Source organism: Myzus persicae, unplaced genomic scaffold (assembly GCF_001856785.1).
Source record: "Myzus persicae strain clone G006 unplaced genomic scaffold, MPER_G0061.0, whole genome shotgun sequence".
Taxonomy (NCBI): domain Eukaryota; kingdom Metazoa; phylum Arthropoda; class Insecta; order Hemiptera; family Aphididae; genus Myzus; species Myzus persicae.
Window position 1 is genome coordinate 26,174 of NW_019104465.1, and position 23,089 is coordinate 49,262.

At 28.1% G+C, this 23,089-nt stretch overlaps 3 protein-coding genes across 4 annotated transcripts; 2 read left to right on the plus strand and 1 right to left on the minus strand.

Annotated features, from left to right (window-relative positions):
• The first annotated feature begins 616 nt into the window (after nucleotides 1-616).
• LOC111042351 (autophagy-related protein 23-like) lies at nucleotides 617-8,020 on the plus strand. The gene is made up of 9 exons (XM_022326930.1): nucleotides 617-776; nucleotides 5,233-5,438; nucleotides 5,529-5,788; nucleotides 5,850-6,012; nucleotides 6,088-6,240; nucleotides 6,471-6,605; nucleotides 6,693-6,839; nucleotides 6,931-7,162; nucleotides 7,223-8,020. Exons 1-9 carry the CDS (start codon nucleotides 617-619, stop codon nucleotides 7,369-7,371), a joined length of 1,605 nt encoding a protein of 534 aa, XP_022182622.1. The 3' UTR covers nucleotides 7,372-8,020.
• Nucleotides 8,021-8,516: 496 nt separating this feature from the next.
• On the plus strand, nucleotides 8,517-13,766 carry LOC111042352. Of its 2 annotated transcripts, none has more exons than XM_022326931.1 (4): nucleotides 8,517-9,438; nucleotides 12,056-12,577; nucleotides 12,665-12,916; nucleotides 12,982-13,766. In XM_022326931.1, the coding sequence occupies exons 2-4, from the start codon at nucleotides 12,557-12,559 to the stop codon at nucleotides 13,096-13,098; spliced, it is 390 nt and encodes a 129-aa protein (XP_022182623.1). In that variant the 5' UTR covers nucleotides 8,517-9,438; nucleotides 12,056-12,556; the 3' UTR covers nucleotides 13,099-13,766. The 2 variants fall into 2 exon arrangements, 1 of the variants encoding a protein (XP_022182623.1); XR_002605427.1 differs by lacking the exon at nucleotides 8,517-9,438 and adding an exon at nucleotides 10,086-11,968 and having other exon boundaries at nucleotides 12,982-13,085.
• A 2,292-nt stretch (nucleotides 13,767-16,058) lies between these two features.
• On the minus strand, nucleotides 16,059-17,931 carry LOC111042350 (piggyBac transposable element-derived protein 3-like). The gene is made up of 4 exons (XM_022326929.1): nucleotides 17,211-17,931; nucleotides 16,961-17,128; nucleotides 16,165-16,876; nucleotides 16,059-16,095 (listed from the first exon to the last, which is right to left on the minus strand). The coding sequence occupies exons 1-4, from the start codon at nucleotides 17,929-17,931 to the stop codon at nucleotides 16,059-16,061; spliced, it is 1,638 nt and encodes a 545-aa protein (XP_022182621.1).
• Between the last annotated feature and the right edge of the window lie 5,158 nt (nucleotides 17,932-23,089).

Genomic DNA, 23,089 nt, shown 5'->3' on the forward strand with positions numbered 1-23,089 from the left:
TGCAGAAAGTTTAATATCGACAAAATTGTTAGGTGTTAATTATCCGAATACCGGTAACGACAAGGCTCATAACAAAATGTAACTGTTATATCATATTAATTCGCCACCGCATTTATCTATATTCAATAAGTAATTTATACTTTAAACAAACGTCTAGCGGTATTTATTAAACAAATAATTTTTGTACGTCTACTGTCTAGTGCTGACGGACTATTGGAGGTTGTCCACTGATAACGCGGAAACCTCCACAATAATATAATAGTTACTGGCGTCCAAACGTTACGAAACGTTACGCACACCTGTAACTAAAATGAAAACGTACGTTCAACAGCATTGACGGCAGATCGTCGTGATTCGTGATTACGCCTCAACTATCTCGATTTTGTTGTCATTCAGCGAGAACTTATTATTTAATATTCGCATCTTTGTAATCTTTTTATTCAGTGTTTCTGCTACTATAACGTACGGGCAATTACTATAATATAAATTTTTGTTTTGCGGCTGTTGGTTCTTAAAATTTATATACAGCGGTCTTTTCACTTCATATTAAACCAAACATGTAGTAGATAATTAAAACTTAAACTTATCGTAAACTGTCTTAGTCTGTCCGTCAAAAATGGGTATAAACATTGCCAATATTATAAATGAAATACAATTCGATCAGAAGTTAATTAGTGTACTTGACACATACAACAAGTACATCAACTATCGATTCGATTATCTCGTCAGAACAAGTATTACTCAAACACCCAACGAACTCATTCATAACATTGACTGTAAGTATTCGTCATAATCACTGAATTTAATGACAATTATTCATTATTTCTGTATTAAACATATCATATTTTTCTATTAAAAAATTACATTTCAAAAATATTAATCATATTATTCATACGTTTTCTTCTGTACCATTATGTAGTACGAAGTGTGGCTAATAAATAACGAGATTTTCTCTGTAAAAACTTTTTATTTATATTTTTTAATGGTTTAACATTTTTCCCCTTCTATATACTCCCCTCCATGTTTGACACATCGCTCCATTCTAATTTTCCATTGGTTGAAACAGTGTTGGAAATCCTTTTCTTGCAATGTCTTTAACACCTCTGTCGCTTTTGTTTTTACAGCTTCAACTGACTCAAAATGTGTGCCCTTTAACGCACTTTTTAGTTTTGGAAAAAGCCAAAAGTCGCATGGAGCGAGATCTGGTGAATATGGGGGGTGTTGAAGCACTGGAGTTCGATTTTTAGCTAGAAATCGCTTTACAGATAAGGCACTGTGAGCCGGCGCATTGTCTTGATGCAAGATCCAAGAGTCATTTTCCCACAACTCAGGCCAAATTTGTCAAACAGTCTCCTTGTCGATATTAACCATCTCAGCTATCATTCGAATACTCAGACGTCAATCTTTTCGCAAAATTTCATTGATTTTTGAAATGTTATCGTTAGTTTTTGAGGAGCATGGACGACCCACCCGTTGATTGTCTTCAACTTCTTCACGACCCTCACGAAATCGTTTGTGCCACTCAAAAACACGTGGTCGTGATAGGACACTATCTCCATATACTTCAGTTAATAAATTAAAACTTTCAGTCGCAGATTTTCCAAGTTTCACTAAAAATTTTAAGTTAATACGTTGTTCAATTTTTTCATCCGGCATGATTTCGACATTCAACACGTAAGAGGTCAATTTAAACGACGCTTACACATAGATTACTAAACGGAAACTGACTAAACTGGTATTGTTCAATGCAGTGATATTCATAGATTACAAATATACTACCATTATACCCTTATCTACTCATGCCTTATCGCTAAGTAGATAGTCTCGTTATTTAATAGCCACACCTCGTATAATGAAGTTAACTTAATAGATTTTGTATTATCCTTTGCTAAATTGACATTTAAAAATATTTCAACAAGTATTTATAAATGTTTATGAAAATAAACTAGACCAATTGAAACACATAATCGAACTATTTATTCACCTATGGATGAATAAAAGTATTGTTTGAAATGTATATTATCCATACATTTGATCTATGAATAGGTAGTCATTAAAACATTATCTTTATTTGCCGTTCTTATTAATTGAATGTCCAAGTGTTGTCCAGTTTCATACATTTTAAATTAATCATAATATACAGTGTTCACCGTGGCCGTCTGCTGATGGAGCCAAATATTGCCATGTTCCTTGTTCTAAGTGCTCTACAATTTGGTTGGCATGATAATTAAACTATTCATTTTTGTTAGCATTTCCTATTAATATTATTTCATAAGTAGGTACCTTATGCTAGTTGTACATTAATATTAAAAAAACTTTTTAAATCCTTATTTTTTCAGCTTCACTACAAGTTTACTCATACTAGATGTATATTATTAAATTAATGATTTTAGTCAGTTAACTTATAACAATGATTGTATTACTTTCTACAATCATCTCTCTTGTGTACCTAATATATTTTATAGAGTATTAGTGTTATAACTTTGGTATAAAATACATTGCATTTTTTAAGAACTTTATAAGTACAGTGATATTTTAAAAATACAGTAGACGCCGCTTATAAGACTCACGGATATAAGGTTCAGTCGCTTATTAGACTCAAAATCGTCTGGAACGGACCGGACGTATCAAAATACATTAAAAAAAAATCGGGTATAAGACTCAACGCTTCGGTTATAAGACTCAAATTTCGTAAAATAAATAGTAGAAAATAAACTTTTTTGGTTATAATTTAGAAATAAATTGGTATTGAAAAATTAAATAATATTCGTGTTGATTAATCCTAGTTTCTGTTGTACCTTATAACGTATAATAATTTTTATCACAGATAAAAGTTCACATTTATCGCAACGATTATCGTTATTATAGTGAGGTATCTGATTATCTGGCGGCTGCACAGTTATCGCAATTACGGGTACATAAATACACATACGTATATACCATACGTAACCTTTATAATTTTTTATTAATGTATAATTTTTATAATATTTTTATATGTAATATTTACCTATTATAATTTTAGTTTTTTTTATCAGGATTATTAAATTTATTCAATAATAAAGTATGCAATATGTAATATGTGTTAAAGTATTAAAATCAAAGCAAAATATGTAGTAAAATAAAATTTATAAATACGTAATTTATTTTTTTTTTCCACTTCGCCTATAAGATTCATTCGGTTATAAGACTCACTTTGTGCTGGTCCTAAAATGAGTCTTATAAGCGGTGTCTACTGTATTTAGATTAATTGTAGTTATTACCTATAAATAATATGGACCTATTCAGTATTCACTGTTCTAAAGTTATCTAAATAACAATAATTTGATATGTTACAAAATATTATAATAAATGCAATGTTTTAAATAAAAAAAAATTCATAAATTAAATCAATCTGCTGTAATATTATAAGGGAAACACACAATATTTATAGGAATATCTAAAAACATATCATGAAATGTATTTGATGTAGGCTGATGACCATCTCCTCTCAGAATCGTATTTTTTATGTAATGATGTACATTGATTTCAAATTTAACACCATCCATTGAAGTGCCCACTCGACACCTAATGCATCTGAGCTGTAACTTTTATTTTTTTCATTGGCTATTTCTTAAATAGTAGAAGTGTATTTTGTTAGTTTTTAAGACACAGATTAGATTTATTTTTGGCTGGTGGTTGGTAGTAAGTAATACAACAAACATATTAATCGTCACTTAATAATTATATTTTATTAAGAGGATTAAGAGTGGGTAGGTACTGAAATATATACAATAAAATTGTTTATAACGTTCACCACACCACTGTTTACATTTCATTTTTAGCAATGATATATAAATATTTCCTAAATGAGTTTATATAATAATTATTTTGGTTTATTATATAAAACAAAGAAAAAACATTGGTACTAACCTTATTATATATTATGTCAATGCTCCCCAGTTGGATATCACACAATTCCATACAATGCACCTTTTTACGAACACAATTGTGTGCGTTAAACAATTAACTTTAAAAGACAAACTATTGCGTATGATTTGCTATGCAACTTTGCCATGTTTATGTTTTTAGTTTATAATAAATATAATAATATTATGTATCTATTGTATCTATAAATATATTATATTTTAAAAACTTATTTTTTTATTTTATTTTATTTTAATATTACTTTAAAATAAATTTTTACATTACTATATAAAATTAAATAATTAAAAACTATGAAGAACTAAGATAATATATTATTAATGTGTATTCAATTTAAAATTGTATGCTTTGGTACTGCTTCAATAACTATTTTTTGACAACATTTGTTACAATAATTTTATGAATTTTTTGGTTAAATTAACTCAACTTTCTATGAATACTTGTTGTAGTTTTGCACATATTTTTCTTGTGTTTCTTTTGGAATTAAAATAACTACATGGACAGAAGGATGGGCTGTTATATAGCATGCAGTCTACCGGAGATTTACAAATATAGATAGTATACGGTCTACCGCAATAAATTAAATTTGATTAAAAATTATAGACTATATAATATTATCATTCTACAAAAAAAATTTAAAAAAATAACTTTTTGGTCATAAATTATTATGTTTATCAATTGTGTCAAAATTGTTGTATATGGAATACCTATTGTGTTGTTTTATGTTCTTTCATTTAAAAACTGCTCAGAGTACAAAAACATCTGCCATGTCTTTAAAAAATGCATTAAATAAATCTGATTTATTTATTCTTTGCCACCAAACATATTTTTAACTACTTTTAAACGGGATGATCTCCCTAAGCTTTCGATCTGTTGAGTGTATGTATGTGAAAAAACTGGCTGACTGCAGGTAGACCGTACCTATAGCTGCCGGTAGACAGAATACTATATGATAGCCAAAAGTGGAGAACTATTGGATTGAGCGTCATCCATTTGTCATATTAAAAAATAAATAATTAAAATGTTAGGTAGCTAAAATATGAATGGTTAAAAAAATCAATATTTTATCATTTATAAAAAGTAATAGTTTAATTTTTACCAAGGATTTTTGGATGGCTCTTGTTCCCGAATATCCAATTACCCTTAGTGGCAATAAGCTTCAAAGTCGCAGATAAAAATTGTACGCAATCATGTTTCACCTCCCATACCAACATTAAAAAAAAACTCATGTTAATACCTTTGGCCAAACGACAAAAAGTAAATTGTTGATATTTGTAGTTAAATTGTAATTAATTTAAAAATAATTTTTAGATTCTGAATTTGATCCAAGTCAACATATTTCACAAAATAATGTTGATAGTAACAAAAGTTTAGACAATGTTACTAAACAGCGAGAAGAATTAAAAACTTTAACAAAAGTAGTAGATTTAAAAAGAAAAGAATTGAGCATAATAACTGTTAATGAAGATGGATTAAGAAATAATATTAAACACTTAGAAGATATAATATCAATTAAGGTAACTATGTTATCATTTTTATCATATTATTCACTATTAATTTTTAAAACACAAAATTATATAAATTGCTAAACATTTGAATTTTTTTAGAAAAATTTTATCAGCGAAACTGCCAGATATGCAGAAGTCAGATGGAATGCAAAAGAAAAAGTTGAAAAAGAGTACAATAGAATAAACAAAAAATATATTAAAATTTTAAGTCAGGCAAACAAATCAAAAACTAATTATGGTAATGGAACTAGTAAAGATGCAGATTATGGAGAGCGAACAAATAATAGGCTATTACGATATGAAGACAAAATTAAAAAAATGAATGATATTATAAAAATTGCCAGTGATAGTACAGAAAAGTATTTACTTTTAAAAATTGTAAATTTGTCTCAATAAATAATAATGAATGTTTTGTTTTAGATTACTTCAATATCAAATTGCATTACAAACTTCAAATGATCGCTTAAAAATATTTTATGACCAACTAAATAATCATATAAGAAATAAACAAGAAGTTTCATTATTATTAATACAACATGAAAAACGAATTAATCAACTGAAAATTAATTTATCAAATTTGGGGGTAAGTAAGAGTACATAATATTCTATGTTTATGAAATTAATTTAAAAAATTTCTGTACATTTCATGAAATTTTAGGTTTTAACAAGCATCGAAAAAATTAGAGTCCATACATCGTCAAATATAATTGAAAATGATAATTTAAAAAAAGAATTTTTGGACTTGCAAAATTTAAGAAATGAAATTTTAAGTTTGCGTCCTAGAGGAATGTTTAATCCCAAATATCAAAAGGTTTTTATTTAATAAGATTTTAAGTTTATTTACTGTATAAACATGAAAAATAGTTTCATTTTACTACATTAAGAATAATCTTGAAGTTAACTAATATTTAAGTATTATTAATGTTAGGATTTTAAAGAAGCCTGTAATTTAAAATATTACATTTAATTCTTATTTTTTTATATAATGTCCAATTTATAAACATAAATAATAATATTTCAAATTATACTTTTGTTTTCAAGGAAAATAACTTATTCAAAGAAGATATTCGAAAATATTTAGAAAATGACGAAGCAATTGATTCCATAGATTATTTAATTGAATTGAAAAATAATGTGTGCAATAATGACAAAAATTTATTACATTTTATTCAAACGGTAATAAATAACAATACAATGCACTATTAAATAGCACCTTGTATTTCTGAAAAATTATTATATAATATGGATATTAATTGTTTACAGAATTCAAATGAAACATCAATTTTTTGGAAGTGTCTGTCAACTTTAAGTATAGATGAACTGAAGAAATTGTTGGTACATTATTTTATCAAAGTTGTAGACCTAAAAGAAACCGGACGAGAAAATGATGAAATAATATCTAAACTCGATGTGAGTATTTGTACCAACAAATATATATTTTAATTTCGTATGGAATGTAACTAGTTTATTTTTAATAAATATAAATTCAAAACAATTTTAGGCAATAAATGATAGACAAAAACATGCTATTATCTCTTTAAATAATAACTATCAAGAATTCCATCTATCAATTGAAAAAAAATTCATGGAATTAAAAAAATATTATCAAGCGAAAGTTAATTTGTTATTCCAACTAATTCAAGAAGAAAGTAATGCTATTACAATGTTTAAAATGAGGCAAAAAGTCATAAGACTTAAAAAGAAAATAATTGAATTGGAAAAGTTACAAACAGGTAAATATTTTATCTGTATAACCATGTGCGATTATTAATTAATTAATTAAATTATTTTAGTGAAACCAAAGGACACTCCAGTGATGCCAGAACCCCTAATTAATTCAAATCTTCTAGAATCATCAAAATCGGAATCTGAAACTGTGTCGTCTGCCAAAGTGATATACCACAAAAACAAACTGAAGATACAAATAAATAAATCCAAATAAAATGTACATAAAGACGCATGAACAAAAAATATTTTAAGTTTGTATAGGTAGACATAAGCTTCAGTTTGTATCTTAACTTCAATTTTTTTTTTTGTCAAAGCAAAATATGAATTGTAAATATGAGATTATGAATAATTGTATTTTAATTATATTTCTTCTTTACAAAACTGTTAAATATATTGACAGGATGCTCAAAGGCCCTAAACTATTATACTATCTTTGAGCTTGAGTTAAGAAATAAACATATTTTAATCAAATTTAAGCCATTAGAATTAGTATCTTATCTACTTAAGGGACTTAAAGATTTAAGTTGGTATCAACTTGAGAAGGTATTTCTATGAATAACAATAAAATAAATCTTGATCGTGCATTACTTTGACAGTTGTATTCATCCTCAGTATTACATTTGATAGCATTATAAGTTTTTTCATTAAGTGCATTGTTAAAAACCTCATTTTAATAAATTCTTAAATGGCTGTGGTTCAGCTTTTTTATGCTCACAAATCATACTTAAAGAGTAGGCTTTATGTGTTCAAAATGTATTTTTAAATGTGCACATCCTTACAGAAGTCTCAAAATTAACTTTAATTGTGTGTGAGAAACAAGTCTTGTAGCTCCATCTAGTTAAAATAAATTATAGTTACTACTATACTAGTTGCCTTTTTTCTGATATTTTATGACATTTATATTCTTATTAAACAAATATATAGTTATCAATAAATGAAATTATTCAAAAAAAATTTATTTAGCACAATATTATATTAGTAAAACTTGACAATGTATGAAAATGTAATGTTATGAAGGTACCTTAAGAGGACGTGATACCTGCATGTGTTGTCTCTGTCTTACAAGTGCGTAACATAGCAAATTATACGCTCAGCAGAATGTACATCTTAAAATACTTATAACTCGCGTTAAAATAAAAATATAATAAAAAGCCCATAAGGTTGCCTAGATAATAATCTTATCTTTAGATTTTATAAGAGGTTAATTCAATTTAATTTTTAAATTAACGGAGCTACATGTGTTCTGCTGAGTGTACAATTTGCTATGTTACGCACTTGTAAGACGGAGACAACACATGCAGGTATCACGTCCTCATAATAAGCATATTTTTAATATTTATATTACTATATTATCTCGATTAATATTGTTTTTCTCTTGTCTTATAACTACAATTTTATTTTAACTATCTGCTCTAAATATTTATTTTTAAAATAGTTGTAAAAATCTTTTTTAAGTTATGCTAATTGTTGTAGCTCTGTAGCTAAAGTATATTAATGTAATTGTTACTTAAGTGTAAATATTTTTTAAAGTGCCAAAAATGTGTGTTCTTATAATATGAACTGTATTTGGCTGTTTATTATTAGATTATCCTTGGCTCAAACATTCTGATACACAGTGTTTAATGTTCACACTGAGTAAAATGTATATGTATATTATGAAAAATTATTGCCCTCATAACATAAAAAGCATGATAATTATTCTTTCTAAGAACTTATTACAATTAAAAACTAAGCCCGGATAAGTTAATGATACTTACTAACTGAAGTTAAGTTATTTATTTATTTTTTAATATTTAAGCAGAGAGTTATATGGCTTAAAATAATAAAACTAAATGTTAATGCAATATATACATATAAATATATCATCAATAATAATTGTATTATATTTATTATTTAATTGTTTATGAATGAATGAAATTGAAAGTAACTTGTTATTTATTAGGTTTATATCAATATAAATCAGTTAAGTTAAAATTTAAGTCAATGAAAATTAAATTTTTTTTTTATTTTTTTTTTTTTAGATATATATGTTACCGGCAATATGGATAATCCGGTATTTTGCAAAATACCTAGGCATAATATGATCTTTGCCTAGGTATTATGTATAATGCCCAACGTGGAGTAGGAATTATGACAAAAATAAACAAAATTGCAGGGTATCGCTTATTACCAACGACTTAACTTATAGTTTATTGTAAATGCGCATACCGTGTCCGTGTGTGCACAATTTGATGCACTAAGAATTAAAATTCTGAAGTTCTGAAGCGGCTATACCCCAGAAGTTAGTACTCAGTATGTCAGAAAAAGCTACTACAAATTTACGTGGTTCCAACAGATACAGAAGTGACGTTACGAACAGTCGACAGTAACTATTACGGACCAATGATTTTTTAAATGTGTTTGTAGGACCAAGTGTCAAAATGAAAAGTGCATTTTCCTTAAAAATAATGTTTTGTGCAATTCAAAATGCTATTTTCTACAACATGTTGTAATAAGTAGCTAGTACTTTAAGTTAATGCATACATAATAGTATTTAATATAACAATAATATTAATAATATGGCAATACCTATGTGTAAAAACATAATAATAGATATACATTAAATAATACATTTTGTAATATGAGTAATAATATATAATAATTATAAGAATCTTAACACATTCGTGGACATTTGAGATTCTCGGAAGGGGAAAAAACTACTTTTAAAAACGCACATAATTAATACTGCTATAGCAGTAGTAATTTGGGTACTGTCCCTCTACATTGCTATTTACAACTATGTACATCACTGCACTGCTAATCAGTATAATTTATATTTTTTAAATAATATAATAAAAATAATAATTCAACTCAATCTGGTTTATTTTGTATAACAAATTTTGAAAAAGAATATTATGAAATTAAAAAAAAAAAATGAAAATATAGTCTTATATAAATTGAACCAATGAAATAATATAAAATAATGAAATAATTTTTTTATGACATATTTTTGTGAAAGTCTTCAAAACATGAACCGGGACACAGTGGAACATTGCAAGCTTTGCATTGATCCTGGGTTTGTTTCCTCACTTGTTTTTTTGTGCACATTTTGCAGTTTTTAAAGTAATGTTTTCTTTTATACAGTGGAGGTAATGGGATTTTTTCTTGATAGTGTAGTCCTTCTTCTGACATTGGTCGTTTGTTTTTTGGATCTTTTGATTTTGGCGCATTAAAAATTTTTTTAGCTGTTACATCTATTGGAAGGTTTATCATATTTTTTATTAAAACATCGCGAAAATCTTTAAAAGTCATAGAATTGCAGCCAAAATGTTTTTTGTATAGGTAAAAACTATTTCACACTGTAATATCTAACAGATGAAATAAAACTTTTTCATGCCATCGTGATTGTTTTTGTGGGCTGCTGTAATATTTTACCATTTGGTCTGACCTATCTATACCACTCATATTATTATTATACTGAATAATTTCATTTAGTTTATTTTTTTCATTTCCGAATCGATTTTTGGATAATAAAAGCTGTGGAGGGTACTTTGTAGTTATCGCTAATAAATCCCTTTTATCTTTCCACTTAGATACATAAATGTTTTCTTGTCGACGCCAAATATATTCCACAGATTTTAACTTTTTTGTGGTTACACATTTTGGGTTGCCTTTACAGTTACTGCGTAGTGTTCCTGTTGTATGTGTTTTTCCATTTAGGAGTTATCTTGAAAGACTTATACTATTATAATAATTATCCATAAATACTGTATGCCCTTTATCAAGAAAAGGTTCCAAAATACGAAAAACTAAACTATTTATTTTTGATGTGCAACCAACTTGAATTTCTTCTCTTTTTCCTTTATACATCTCCATGTTTAAAACAAATCCATCGGGTGCACAGAGCTCGAAAAACTTTATACCATACCGTGCTTTTTTAACCCTTAACTTGGCAAGCATAAAAATATTTGAATGAAAATTGTAAAGTAGATATTTTCAAACTAATTTAAGGTCGCTGAATTCAAAAATGTTATCGAAAAAAAATTTTGGACTTGAAAGTTCAAAGTTATGAGTTGTATCTTAAAAGATACATTGCCAGAAATCACGTACAAAAAAACAAGTATAAAATTATGTAATTTTAACATAAAAGTAACTCTTATTATTTAAGGATTTTAAAAATTAAACTTTTAACATAACAATGCAGACTTATCTCATTACAGAACAGTATTAACTATCACATTAGTTTTTTATTAATACTAACCAGGGTTGGGCAGTATCAAAGATACAATTGTATCTTGTATCATGATACATAATTTTAATGTATAATGTATCATGATTCATGATACATTATATACTAGTATCATGTATCTATTTTTGCCAAAAGATACAAGATACTATTATTGTAAAAATGTGTACTAGATATGAGTGTAACCGTGTAGGTATTTCCACATAAAATAGAAAATAAAATCTAAAGTAAAGATAAGCAATTGCAGCATACTATTCACGTTGTTGTACGTTGTACCATACTATTCGTTCTGTCTGTGTTACTGTGTCACTGTGTCAACTGCCCGTTTACGATTTTTTTCATAATAATATTTTCATAATATTTATTTTTAATTTTTTTTAATGGATTTTTTTACTGAAAAAAATATTAATATTCCGCCATCATTGAATGGAACATTTTTTTAAATTGTGTCTCACGAACAAAATGGGTCTGCAGATTACGCTGTAAAAGCATTATGTACGACATGCCAAGATGTCAAAAAGGAAAATAAAATACTTTCTGGATCTCTTAAATTCACCACAAATTTTCGACTTCATATAAAATTAATGTATTATTATATTATTTATTAACATTTATATATATTATATAGGTATATAAAATGTTTTTATTTATTTTATTATAAAATCATTTTTAGAGAGTTCATTTTGAAAAATTGACATTATACGACGAGCACATTAAACAAAATGCAACTAGCAACCATAGGCGTAAGAGACCATTAGACCAGTCATCGAGTGTAGATTTATGTCCACTTAAACAACCAAAAATATGTTTTTTTAATAAACAAGATAAACAACGGGAACTAGATAAAAATATAATGCGTTATATTGTTTTGGGTATGAGGCCTTTGTATACCGTTGAAGATGACAATTTTGTAAAAATAATAAAAGGTAAATTATTCACTTAATACTCAAATATTAGGAATATCAAAATATCAAAAATTTCCGTTAATTGTATTAGTTTAAAATAATTAGGCATAGACAATGACTTGCAAGTGTATTCGAGAAGAACACTAAGTCGTCGTATTAACGATGATTTTATAAATGTTATTGACAAGATTAAAAATGTGTTTACAACTGAACCACGAACACTTATAACTACAACAGCGGATATTTGGTCAACAAAACATCGAAGTTTTATGGGCGTCACAGCACACTGGGTACTAATTAAATAATATCTATAATAAAAATTATTTGTTTTTAAATTACGTAATAAATGTGCCTAATTATTTATTTATTTTTTTTAGATTTCTACAAACACATTAGAACGCGGCAACTGTGTACTTTCCTGCAAACGAATGAATGGTAAACATTCATACGATCGTATAGCAGAATTATTGCAGGACACTTTTAATGAGTATTCACTTCTTCGTGAACAAATTGTTTCAACCGTAACTGATAATGGATCTAATTTTATAAAAGCATTCAAAGAGTTTGGATATGACATTCAAGACCATAATATGACGGATGATATGGATCTTGTCATCTTGACGATGAAGGTTTTATTTTTATCGATATTTATAACAATAATAATTATTATTATTGTTGTTTTTATTTTTTTCAGAAGGGGAAGAAACTTTACATTTTCAAGTTATTGCAGTGGATGAAGATGTTGAAAATAATGAGCAGGCAATATTTCTTCCTCGTCATTTACGATGTGCTAGCCACACACTTAGTCTAATAGCAACTACAGATTTTTCAAAAGCAGTAAAAAATTCATCAGTTAGTAGACTACATAATGGAGCTATTGGTAAATGTACTACATTGTGGAATATGTCTAGGCGACCGAAATCTTCAGAAATCATACACAATTTATTAGGTTGTTCACTTTTTTATCCATGTCCAACTAGGTGGAATTCTTTGTACGACGCGCTGAGTCAATTATTAAAGTTTAAGGACAAACTAAATATACTTTTCCAACATTTAAATGTCAACTGTAGCTTTAAAGACATAGAGTTAGTATATTTAGATGAATTAATAATTTTACTAAAACCAATAGCTTGCGCCCTAGATTGTTTGCAAGCTCAAAATAATTGTTTCTACGGAATCTTAGCACCATCATTGTTTTCTTTAAAATCCCGATTAGAACATTTAAAAGAAAAAAATTTTAAATATTGCGCTTTTTTAATTACACCTTTGATAAGCTCTCTTACAAAAAGATTTAATTTATTTTTTGAACTATCTCCTGAAATTAATGAAGCTATTCTAGCAACATGTTTCCATCCAAATTTTAAACTAAGGTGGATTCCAGATTACATTAGTGATCACCAAAAAAAAATAATACAAAATTTGTGTATAAATGCTACAGAACAAATTATTAATGATTGTAGTAACCATGAATCTAGTAGAGATTCTGAAGACGGTTTTTTAATATTTTCTTCTCAGGTTGAAAATAAACAGCAATCACAAAATGAACTTGAATTAATTACATATTTTAACGACAATAACAAATCATTAAACTGTTTAAATAATTATCCATCCATAAAAAAACTATTTATAAAATATAACACAAGTCTCTGTTCATCTGCTCCCGTTGAGCGTTTATTTTCATTCGCAAGTTTTGTGCACTCACCTAGTAGATCTAATCTATCTGACAAAATGTTTGAAAAATTAATTTTCCTTAAAGGTAATCAAGATTTTATTTATAAAAATAACATTTAATTTAAACTTTAATATAAGACCATAACAAATTTTATTAATTTATTTTTTTTTAACCATAAGTCCATAACAATTTTATTATACACATAAAGCTTGAGTGCCGTCGTTTAAGGCCTTTGTTTTGTTGTGTGTGTTGTCGTAAAGGTTTGTGTAAAGGTTCTGTAATTTTTAGTACAGCTTCCAAGACTAAGAAAATCCAGCACCAAACGAGAGGTAAAGGAGTCGGTGTTCTGGTTATTGTGTTTTTGACCATCCTCGGATGAACATCATATACCTTGGTGTGTATGTATTATGTTTGTATGTCTGTTATGAGTTCAGCTGTATTCCACGTGTTAGAAGTTCTCCGTGGTTGATTAACTTGAAAATTAGCTTTTCTGGTAAATAACATTCGGTGGCAATCTAGTGCCAACTACTCAAATTATATTTTTTCAGCAGGTGTCAATTTTCTAGTAATCACCGCAAACAACCTTTGGCAGACGTGTTTTGTTTGTGGTCATGTTTGTCGTGGTAGGTGCTTGTTAGTAGATTAGGGTGGCCAGATTTAATTCTTAGAAATCCGGGACAGCAAAATTCATAAAAAATAGGTTAATATCTAGTAAGCATATACTATATAATTACATAGGTAGCTGTATATAACTTTTAGGTATAAATAATATTCAAATTAATCAATTAGATAGGCTATCTTTATTTTATGAACACTTAAAATTCAAATAAAAACAATAATACAATTTCCAGCCGTTAAGATAAGTATACTAATCTAGGTAGATTTTACTGATTTATTATTTTTCTTTATTTTTGTCGTCCAAAGAGACCTTATATTTTTCAGTGCTGTGTACTTTCTTAAGTAGTGTAGAATTTTTTATTATTTAATTGTAAAATTCAATGCAACTCAATACATATGTTTTTGTTATCAGACAACATTCTATTGATTTAGTATCCATTTGATTTCGAACGTCAGTCCAAGTAGTTGTCATTAAAGAAAATACTCGCTCTATTGACGCGTTTGACCCCGGTAAACAAAATGCAAACTCTACAACCATTGCCAGATTTGATACATTTACATCTTTTTCTTTAAATATATTAAATATTTGTACCCATTTTTGTTCTACTAAAACAACATTTTTTGTCCAGTCATCAAATTTGTCTTGAAAAATGTTTATAAAAGCCATAAACTCATCAAAGTATTCATCTTAATTAACTTTAACATATTTCGATAACATCTTTATTATATTTTTAGCATTATTCCATGTAACTGTATTTTTGTTTGTTAAGTGCAACCAATTTAATTCAACCATTAGTGCCTGGTTAGGTAATGTCCACTTTTGAATATACGATATACATAAATCGTAAAACTTTTGACAATTTATATCAAATTCTTTTTTAACTAAATAACCCTCTTCTTCAATAGAATCAATCATTATCTCCATTTCAGTATTAATAAAATGTTCATTCTTTCTGTTTTTCAAGTTATTTAATAAACTGTTTAATATATCAATTAACCCTTTCATTCCTGAGACTAAAAAAAATTAAAAAAGTGAATTTTTTTTTCATAGACTTTTTTTTATATGCATGAAATATTCGTTATATTTTTGTCAAAACTTTTTAACCACCCCTCGCCCCCTTTTTTTGGTCGGGACTTAGATGTCCCGACAGGATTCTATGAATGTAAATTAAAATACACTTTTTTTTGTGAAACTCGTATTTGTATACTATTTTATTGAATATTAAATTAACAATGTATTATATCTTATGGAAAAAACTTATCTTTTTATAATCTGTACATTTTATAGTTATAAAAAATACATAATATATCATAGAAATAAACATAATATAAAAACAATTGAATCAAATGTTTACTGTTTCTACTTCATGATACTCATTGAAACAATTTTTATTTTCATTACTGCACAAGAATACTCTACAATGTGAACACTTAGATTTCGGTCTCGACTCAATTCCCCGTGTACTGCACAGTTCACACCTTCATCTATTGGCACCGTAGACCACCCAATGAATTCCTCTAAAAAAATTCAAAATATTTGTGTTTATCATTACCTATTTTTAAAATTTAATTTTATTATTGAAGTACCTGTTTCCTAATCTAACATCTTTTGTATTGGATAACTGTTTTCCTCTGCGAGTTGTTGGGGTTTTAGGAGCTGCTCTTTTCAAACTGACTGATCTTCTTGATGGTAAACTGCGTAATGTCATAAGACCAAGTGCGATGGATCGACGTACATCCAAAACATCCGTGTCATCGAACATCTCACAGTAAATGACGTAGGTGTTCACAAATGTAATGTCGAGGAGTCCCCAGAATATTCTCAACCACCATTTATTTGATTTCCGATCAACATTGTACAATGACCTATATCTATCCGCTAAATCGACACCTCCCATAAAATTATTGTAGTCTTTTACCACGGGAGGACATTTTGTTGTTAATTTTGAACCGTCCTTCATCGTTCTTAGAACACTTGTAACTTCGTTTCCGTGATAATTAGATGCGAAATGCACAGTTTTATTATCACGCCACTTGAATACACCAATACCAGAAGTAGAAAAACGACAGTCGTATTCCCCACGTGCAATTGCAGAATCTTTCATCAAATTATTTGGCATTCCTTTCCGATTAGATCTTATGGTGCCACATGCCAACGTCTGTTCTGTCTTCAATCTTTCCAGTAATATTATAGACGTAAAGTAATTATCGAAAAATATAAGTCGGGACTGTTTCCTATATGGCTTGGTTAGCTTTAGCACTATTCTTTCTCCCAGATTGAAATCTTCGAACTCTAGTTCTAGGGCCTCATTTTAGCCTTGATAAATTAAAAAATTTAAAATGTAACCTTTTTGATCGGCAATACACCACAATTTATACCCACGCTTTATAGGTTTCATGGGATTGTATTGTTTTATACTGCTACGTCCTTTAAACTTTATCATTGACTCGTCCACACTGAGCTCGCGTGTTCCATTATATGCTTCAGAAAATGTTTTATTTAACAAATCTATCATTGGACGTAACTTGTAAAGTTTATCTTTATTATTTGCTGGAATCGCGGTATTATCATTTACATGAATATTTGATAAAATTTCACTAAATCTATCTCTGCTCATAACTTCGGAAATTACTTATAAAATGTAGGTCTTTTGCAGTACTCCAGTAGTGTCTATAAGATGGTAACTTATGATATCCCATGCAAAAGTTAATTCCGATAAAGCCCATTAATTCATCTGCAGATAACTTTAGTGTTTTGTTATTTTGTGTTGCATATAAATTACTTTGATCAACTATATGATCAATAATTGGATTTAGAAGTTTTACAAAAATATCTGTCGCACTTTTACAATTCTTGAACATCTCTACATTACAGCTTTTATTTTCATTATATAACGGTAACTCAATAGTGGTTTCGTCTTTCTTTCTCCACTGTCGATTTATTTCAGTTTGAAGTACTGGGTCTGGAGTTACCGGTAAATTAGGAACAATAACTATCGGGTTATTTTGAACATTATTTTCTATAAGTGTAGTAGAAGTTCTTGGTCTTAAAATTCTCATAAGACTAGGATTATCAGCATTAGTAGGAACGTCATTATTATCATTAGAGAACTCAGGGAAATCAAAAACTAGCATGTCATCATTGTTTTCTAATAATTCTAAATCCTTACTACTACTTTCTATGTCCTGGCCAGTTGGTAAAAATAAACGATCAATTATTTCTACCTGGTTTGGGGCTTCTTCGTCCATTTGATCTTCATCTAAGTCGTATTCGTCCTCAGATAGTATGTGATTGTCAGGAATATCCATAGCTAACCACTCTTCTACGTCGTTTTCAATAAGTTTATTATTCATTTTTAATAAATGTAAGTGCGTGTGCAATAAAAATAATTAAAAAATACGAATAATAAATAACACGTGGTAAAAATATTTACGCGAATATCGTACGATTACTAATACGTGATGGTCACTGAAAAGCTAGACGTAGATAACTGACGGGACAAGCGAGTCCCGTCGATTCAAACACGATTATTTACGAATTAATGATTTATTCCCCACAAATATAAACACGTAATATACACTCGTTATAATCTGAATCGTATTTTTGACTGTATTTACGAAGAAAACGATAAGTGTATTTATAAAATGAAAACAAAACAGCGATAAGATTGAAAAGTGTATAATGCATTACACCTCATGTGTATACGACAATAAATGTTGTATAAATAGATATTATTAAATTTTTTTTTTTATAACTTATGTCCATGGGACTCAGATGTCCCGTCAGTACGATTGGCTCAATCGGCTTTACTGTTTATTTAATATTAGACGTTTTAGAGCCGGGACTCAAACGTCCCGTCCGTCCTGAAAGGGTTAATTCAAATGCCGAAATGTTTTCCCCTTCAATTTTTTGAATATAGTTATTGAACAGTTTAAGCATACTTTGTATAAATTTCATATATAATAGAGCAGTGACGTTTTGAAAAAAGTCAACCAATATCTTAGGACTCGAATCTTGTGAAATAAAATACGACTTTAGGCCATCAAACATTAAAATAATTCTGTCGATTGCAGGAGACAGCGATAGCCATCTAGTTTTGGCATGTGATAAAATATCACGGTATTGGACATCAGCAAAATCGCAAAATTCTTTTAATTTTTCTACCCACACTGTATACATGTGGAAATATCCAAAAAGTTTAACTGTAATAGCTTCTACGTCAATAGGTAAATTATCTGACGCGATTTGTACAGCGTTATGTAGGATGTGAGCGTTGCAACCTAATCCAAGTATATCTTTTTTTAATTCTGTCTGAAGTTTTGTGTACACGTTATTTTTTCCTTTTCTATTTAATCCACCAAAATTAGTGTTTGTGTTATCAGCCGATAGTGCAACAATTTTTTGCTTTAATCCGAATTTAGTAAGAACTTCAATAATTTTAGAAGTAATTAAATCAGATGTTTCACCGGGCAAATTTGAGAACTCTAGTATTTTGTTTTTTACACCAACATGAGGCAAAAAATAACGAACAACAACAGGTACTAGTTTAATTGCTTTGTGGTTGGAACCGTCAACTAAAATAGATATATAATTCGCAGAAGATAGTTCTTTTAAAGTATTATCAACTATGTACGGGCAAATAACGTTGACAAATATTTCCCTGGTTTTTGTTTTTGCACACGTGAATTTTTTGTCGTTTAAACATTGACGAATCAGTTCCGATGTACAAGTCATAGAACGAAAACTGTGATTGTGAATTACTGTATGATACACAAAAGTAGCTTCGCAACCTAACCTAACCTAACCTAAGGATGTAGTGTCATTATTATATTTTTCCATCATTGGATGATTTTTCATCTGTATCATTGTGATTATTCCACTAATAAATAATACGAGTACCTGTAAACAAACATTTAATGAAAAACTTAATATCTGAGAGTAAGGTATAGTACCCCTCCAATGTTCTAGCAATGTAAGTGTTCAATATCTTTACAGTCATGACTTTACCCAATTTTTCTAATCCTTATATTTCTAAATCCTTTTAAAGACTTGAAATTTGAAACAAAAATTCAGCTTTAGTGATTTAGAGCAAATTAAGTATTTATATACTTTAGAAGACCTAAAAGCTATAAGTAAATAAAAAAACACATGCTGAGACAAATTTACTAGTTTCCATTTAGCCATAGCCGTTTGGTAAGGGTGTGTTTTTACGAAAAAAAATATTATATTAATAAATCAATCAATAAAAACTTTTGTAATAAAAATTAAAAAACGGTATCGAAAAATATATTCATTATGATATCCATATTTAAATATTTAAAGAAAAATTAAAATTTGTCTCTATCCATATAACTTGACAATAAGTTAGTTGTTTTCCGAGATCTAAGCTAATTGTTACCTTCGCGTATTGCTATTGAAAATAGATCGTGAACATACAAATTTTAAGGACCCCTAAATTCGATAAAAAATGATCAAATAAACGAAAAAGAAATTTAATAATATATATGGTTTACAAAATATACCAGTAAACTCACAGTTGTTACGAGATTTAAATTGATATCGAAAAATCCAAATGCCGATATTTGGTCTGAATCACATACCAATATTTGATTCATAAACATTTTGATCTGTATTTTAAAACATTAAAAGTAACAAAATTAAAAAATTAAAATGTCAACTAGATTTATGTTATAAAAATATAAAATGTAAAGTATAAATACAAAATTAAAATATATTTTACTTGTCGTTTTATGTCCAAATGTAAATTTGAAATTCGGTACAACCGTAGATATGATATCACCTTAATTCTCTGTAAAAATAATTCGCTATGTTTAGTTTTGAAATATAAAGCATTTAATTTTTGTTCAAATTATGATTATTAGAGCACATTTATTCTGACTAGTTTTTCTGTACATACAACTGTATGTAATTAGTACATTTAAGACTAAATTATATAATATACACATCAGTGGCGTCATTTCAATTTTCAATAGAGGGGGGCAAAGGTTTTGAGTTTGGACCGACCCGAATGAGTAAAAAAAACCTCTCGCTTCGCTAGCAACCGCATTATACCCAACCTCACTTATTCCGTTGTTATACTTAATAAGATTTTTTTTAGTCTAATTTTTACAAGCTTATTTATTAACTGGGTAATAATTTTATAAAAACAACTGTGTACAATCCTTTACCAATTAAAACTCGGTTAACTATTAAGTATAACAATTTTTATTAGTTAAGAAAAATATTATTAATTTATTAAAGGATATCTTCTCTTTTTCATTTTTGAAAATATATCGACCGCATCATCTAAATTAATTTTACCTGATACATTACTTTCAACCGCAATGACCAGTAAATCACTCAGCCGTTCATTTCCCGTTGTTAGCCGTAGATGGGTTTTAACTAAATTTAGAAAAAAAAAAAACATTTATTGGATGCAGTAGTAACAGGCAAAGTCATAAGGATATTTATAACTTTAAGAGTTTCTTGAAAAGTATTTGGAAGTTGATTTAAAATTTTTGAAATAGAATAAAGGTATTGAATTCCATCATCTCTGTCTTTGTTTGCATGATTTATTAAATTTTTTGCAGATGGAAATTCACTTTGAAGATCTTCATTATTAATTTTAAAATGTATATAATGATCAATAAAGGTAACTAAATGGGGACTTTTTAAATTAAAATAATCAATGCTAGGATTGCTGAAGCGATGGTTTAGTTCATTCAAAAACCTAAAACAATAAAATAAAAAAAATATATTATCAAATTAATGCAGATAAAAGTAGTTAGTTATAGTTAGTTTTTCAATTAAATGATACTTATTAATAATTTATACAAATAAAATTTTGATTTAGGTTTTTATCTGTCAATTGCAGTATAAAAAATAATTTTGATATACTCAATGGCTAGTTATTTTCAATAGATGTATTGCTGTTATTTTCAAAAGTCCCTTGTAATATTGTTGATGGAACCAAAAAATCTTGAAGATTTCTATTTAATCTCATTGGTCTTTTATTTCTTGAACTATTTTCATAGACTATTTCATTTTTTTAGCGACTAATTTTGCGCTGTTATTATTTTATCCCAAAATGTATCGTTACGCATTTTTTTGATATTTTGTTTTACATTTTGTAACAAATTAACTGCTGAAGATTGTATAATACTTGAGCTTTGAAGTTCAACTGAAGCACAGTGAATGGGAATGGTTTGTATTAAAATATCCATAGCATGAGAAGTTTTTATAAATGAAATATTTGAAATTTCATTTAATATACCAATAGCTCTTGCAGTTTGATCTCCCTGATGACTCAGTATTGATAGAACTTCTAAAATTTCAGTAAAACGCATATTAACTTTTTGTAATGATTTATACCAATATGCCCATCTTGTTTCTACCAACCGTTCCAAATGAATTACAGGTATTTGTTTATCTTTTTGAGCTATGACAAATAGCTCATACCTTGTCTACACATTCATTAAAAACTTATACAAGTTTTGAATTGTATTGAAAAAATTACATAAGTGGGGGGTATACTTTGTAGAGTTTGCACTAAACATAAATTTAAACGATGAGCATAGCAGTGGACATAAATGGCATGAGGAACTTTGGAGCGTATTCTTTCTTGAACACCGGAATACTGCCCACTCATAACAGAAGCTCCATCGTAGCATTGTCCAATACAGTTCATGATAATTTATTTATTGATAGAATTTTAATTATTTCACTTGCCAAACTTTCAGCATTTGAATTTGCCATGTGGTATCAACCAATTGATCTCTCACAAATATTTTGTTCTTTGTCTACAAACCGTATTAAAAAACTCATTTGTTATTTTATTGATAAGTCTTTAGTTTCATCAACCATAATTGTATAAACGCCAAACTTATTCATAGAGTTTAATATAATCTGCCTTGTAAGTTGAGCTATTTACTACTTATAAAATCATTTTGATACTAAGGATTAGTGTAGGGTCCATAACATGCCTGTAATCTTAATTTTTATCATCAGCAAACATATCTAAAATTTCTAAAAAGTTCCCTTCGTTTTTAGAAATGTTAGACTCATTATATCCACGAAATGCTAAACTCTGTTTTGACAGAAAAAGTGCCACCATTAATAAGAATTTTAAGTGTTCTCTATTTTCAATAAAATTTTGTTGTACGTTATTAACTTGATTAGCGATAGATAGTGAATGGTTTTTTTGAACTAGAAGATAATCGTTCCAACACAGTACACAGATAACATGAGTCTTATATCTCTAATGATTGTTCAGATGTAAGGTCTGTTCCTTCCAGGTTTTACATTTTGAACCATAATTAACAAAACATAAATTACCAGCAGTTTTTCGAGTTGTAATGTTGGCAGAAAAATGACGGCATGGAAATCAGAAAATTTCATCTTTTGATACAGAATACTATATCCAGTTGCCAGTTGTAAATTTTATAATGTCTACTTGTAGATCGTCGACCATTGATAACGGGGAATAACATTTCTGGCTGAACTAGTTCATCA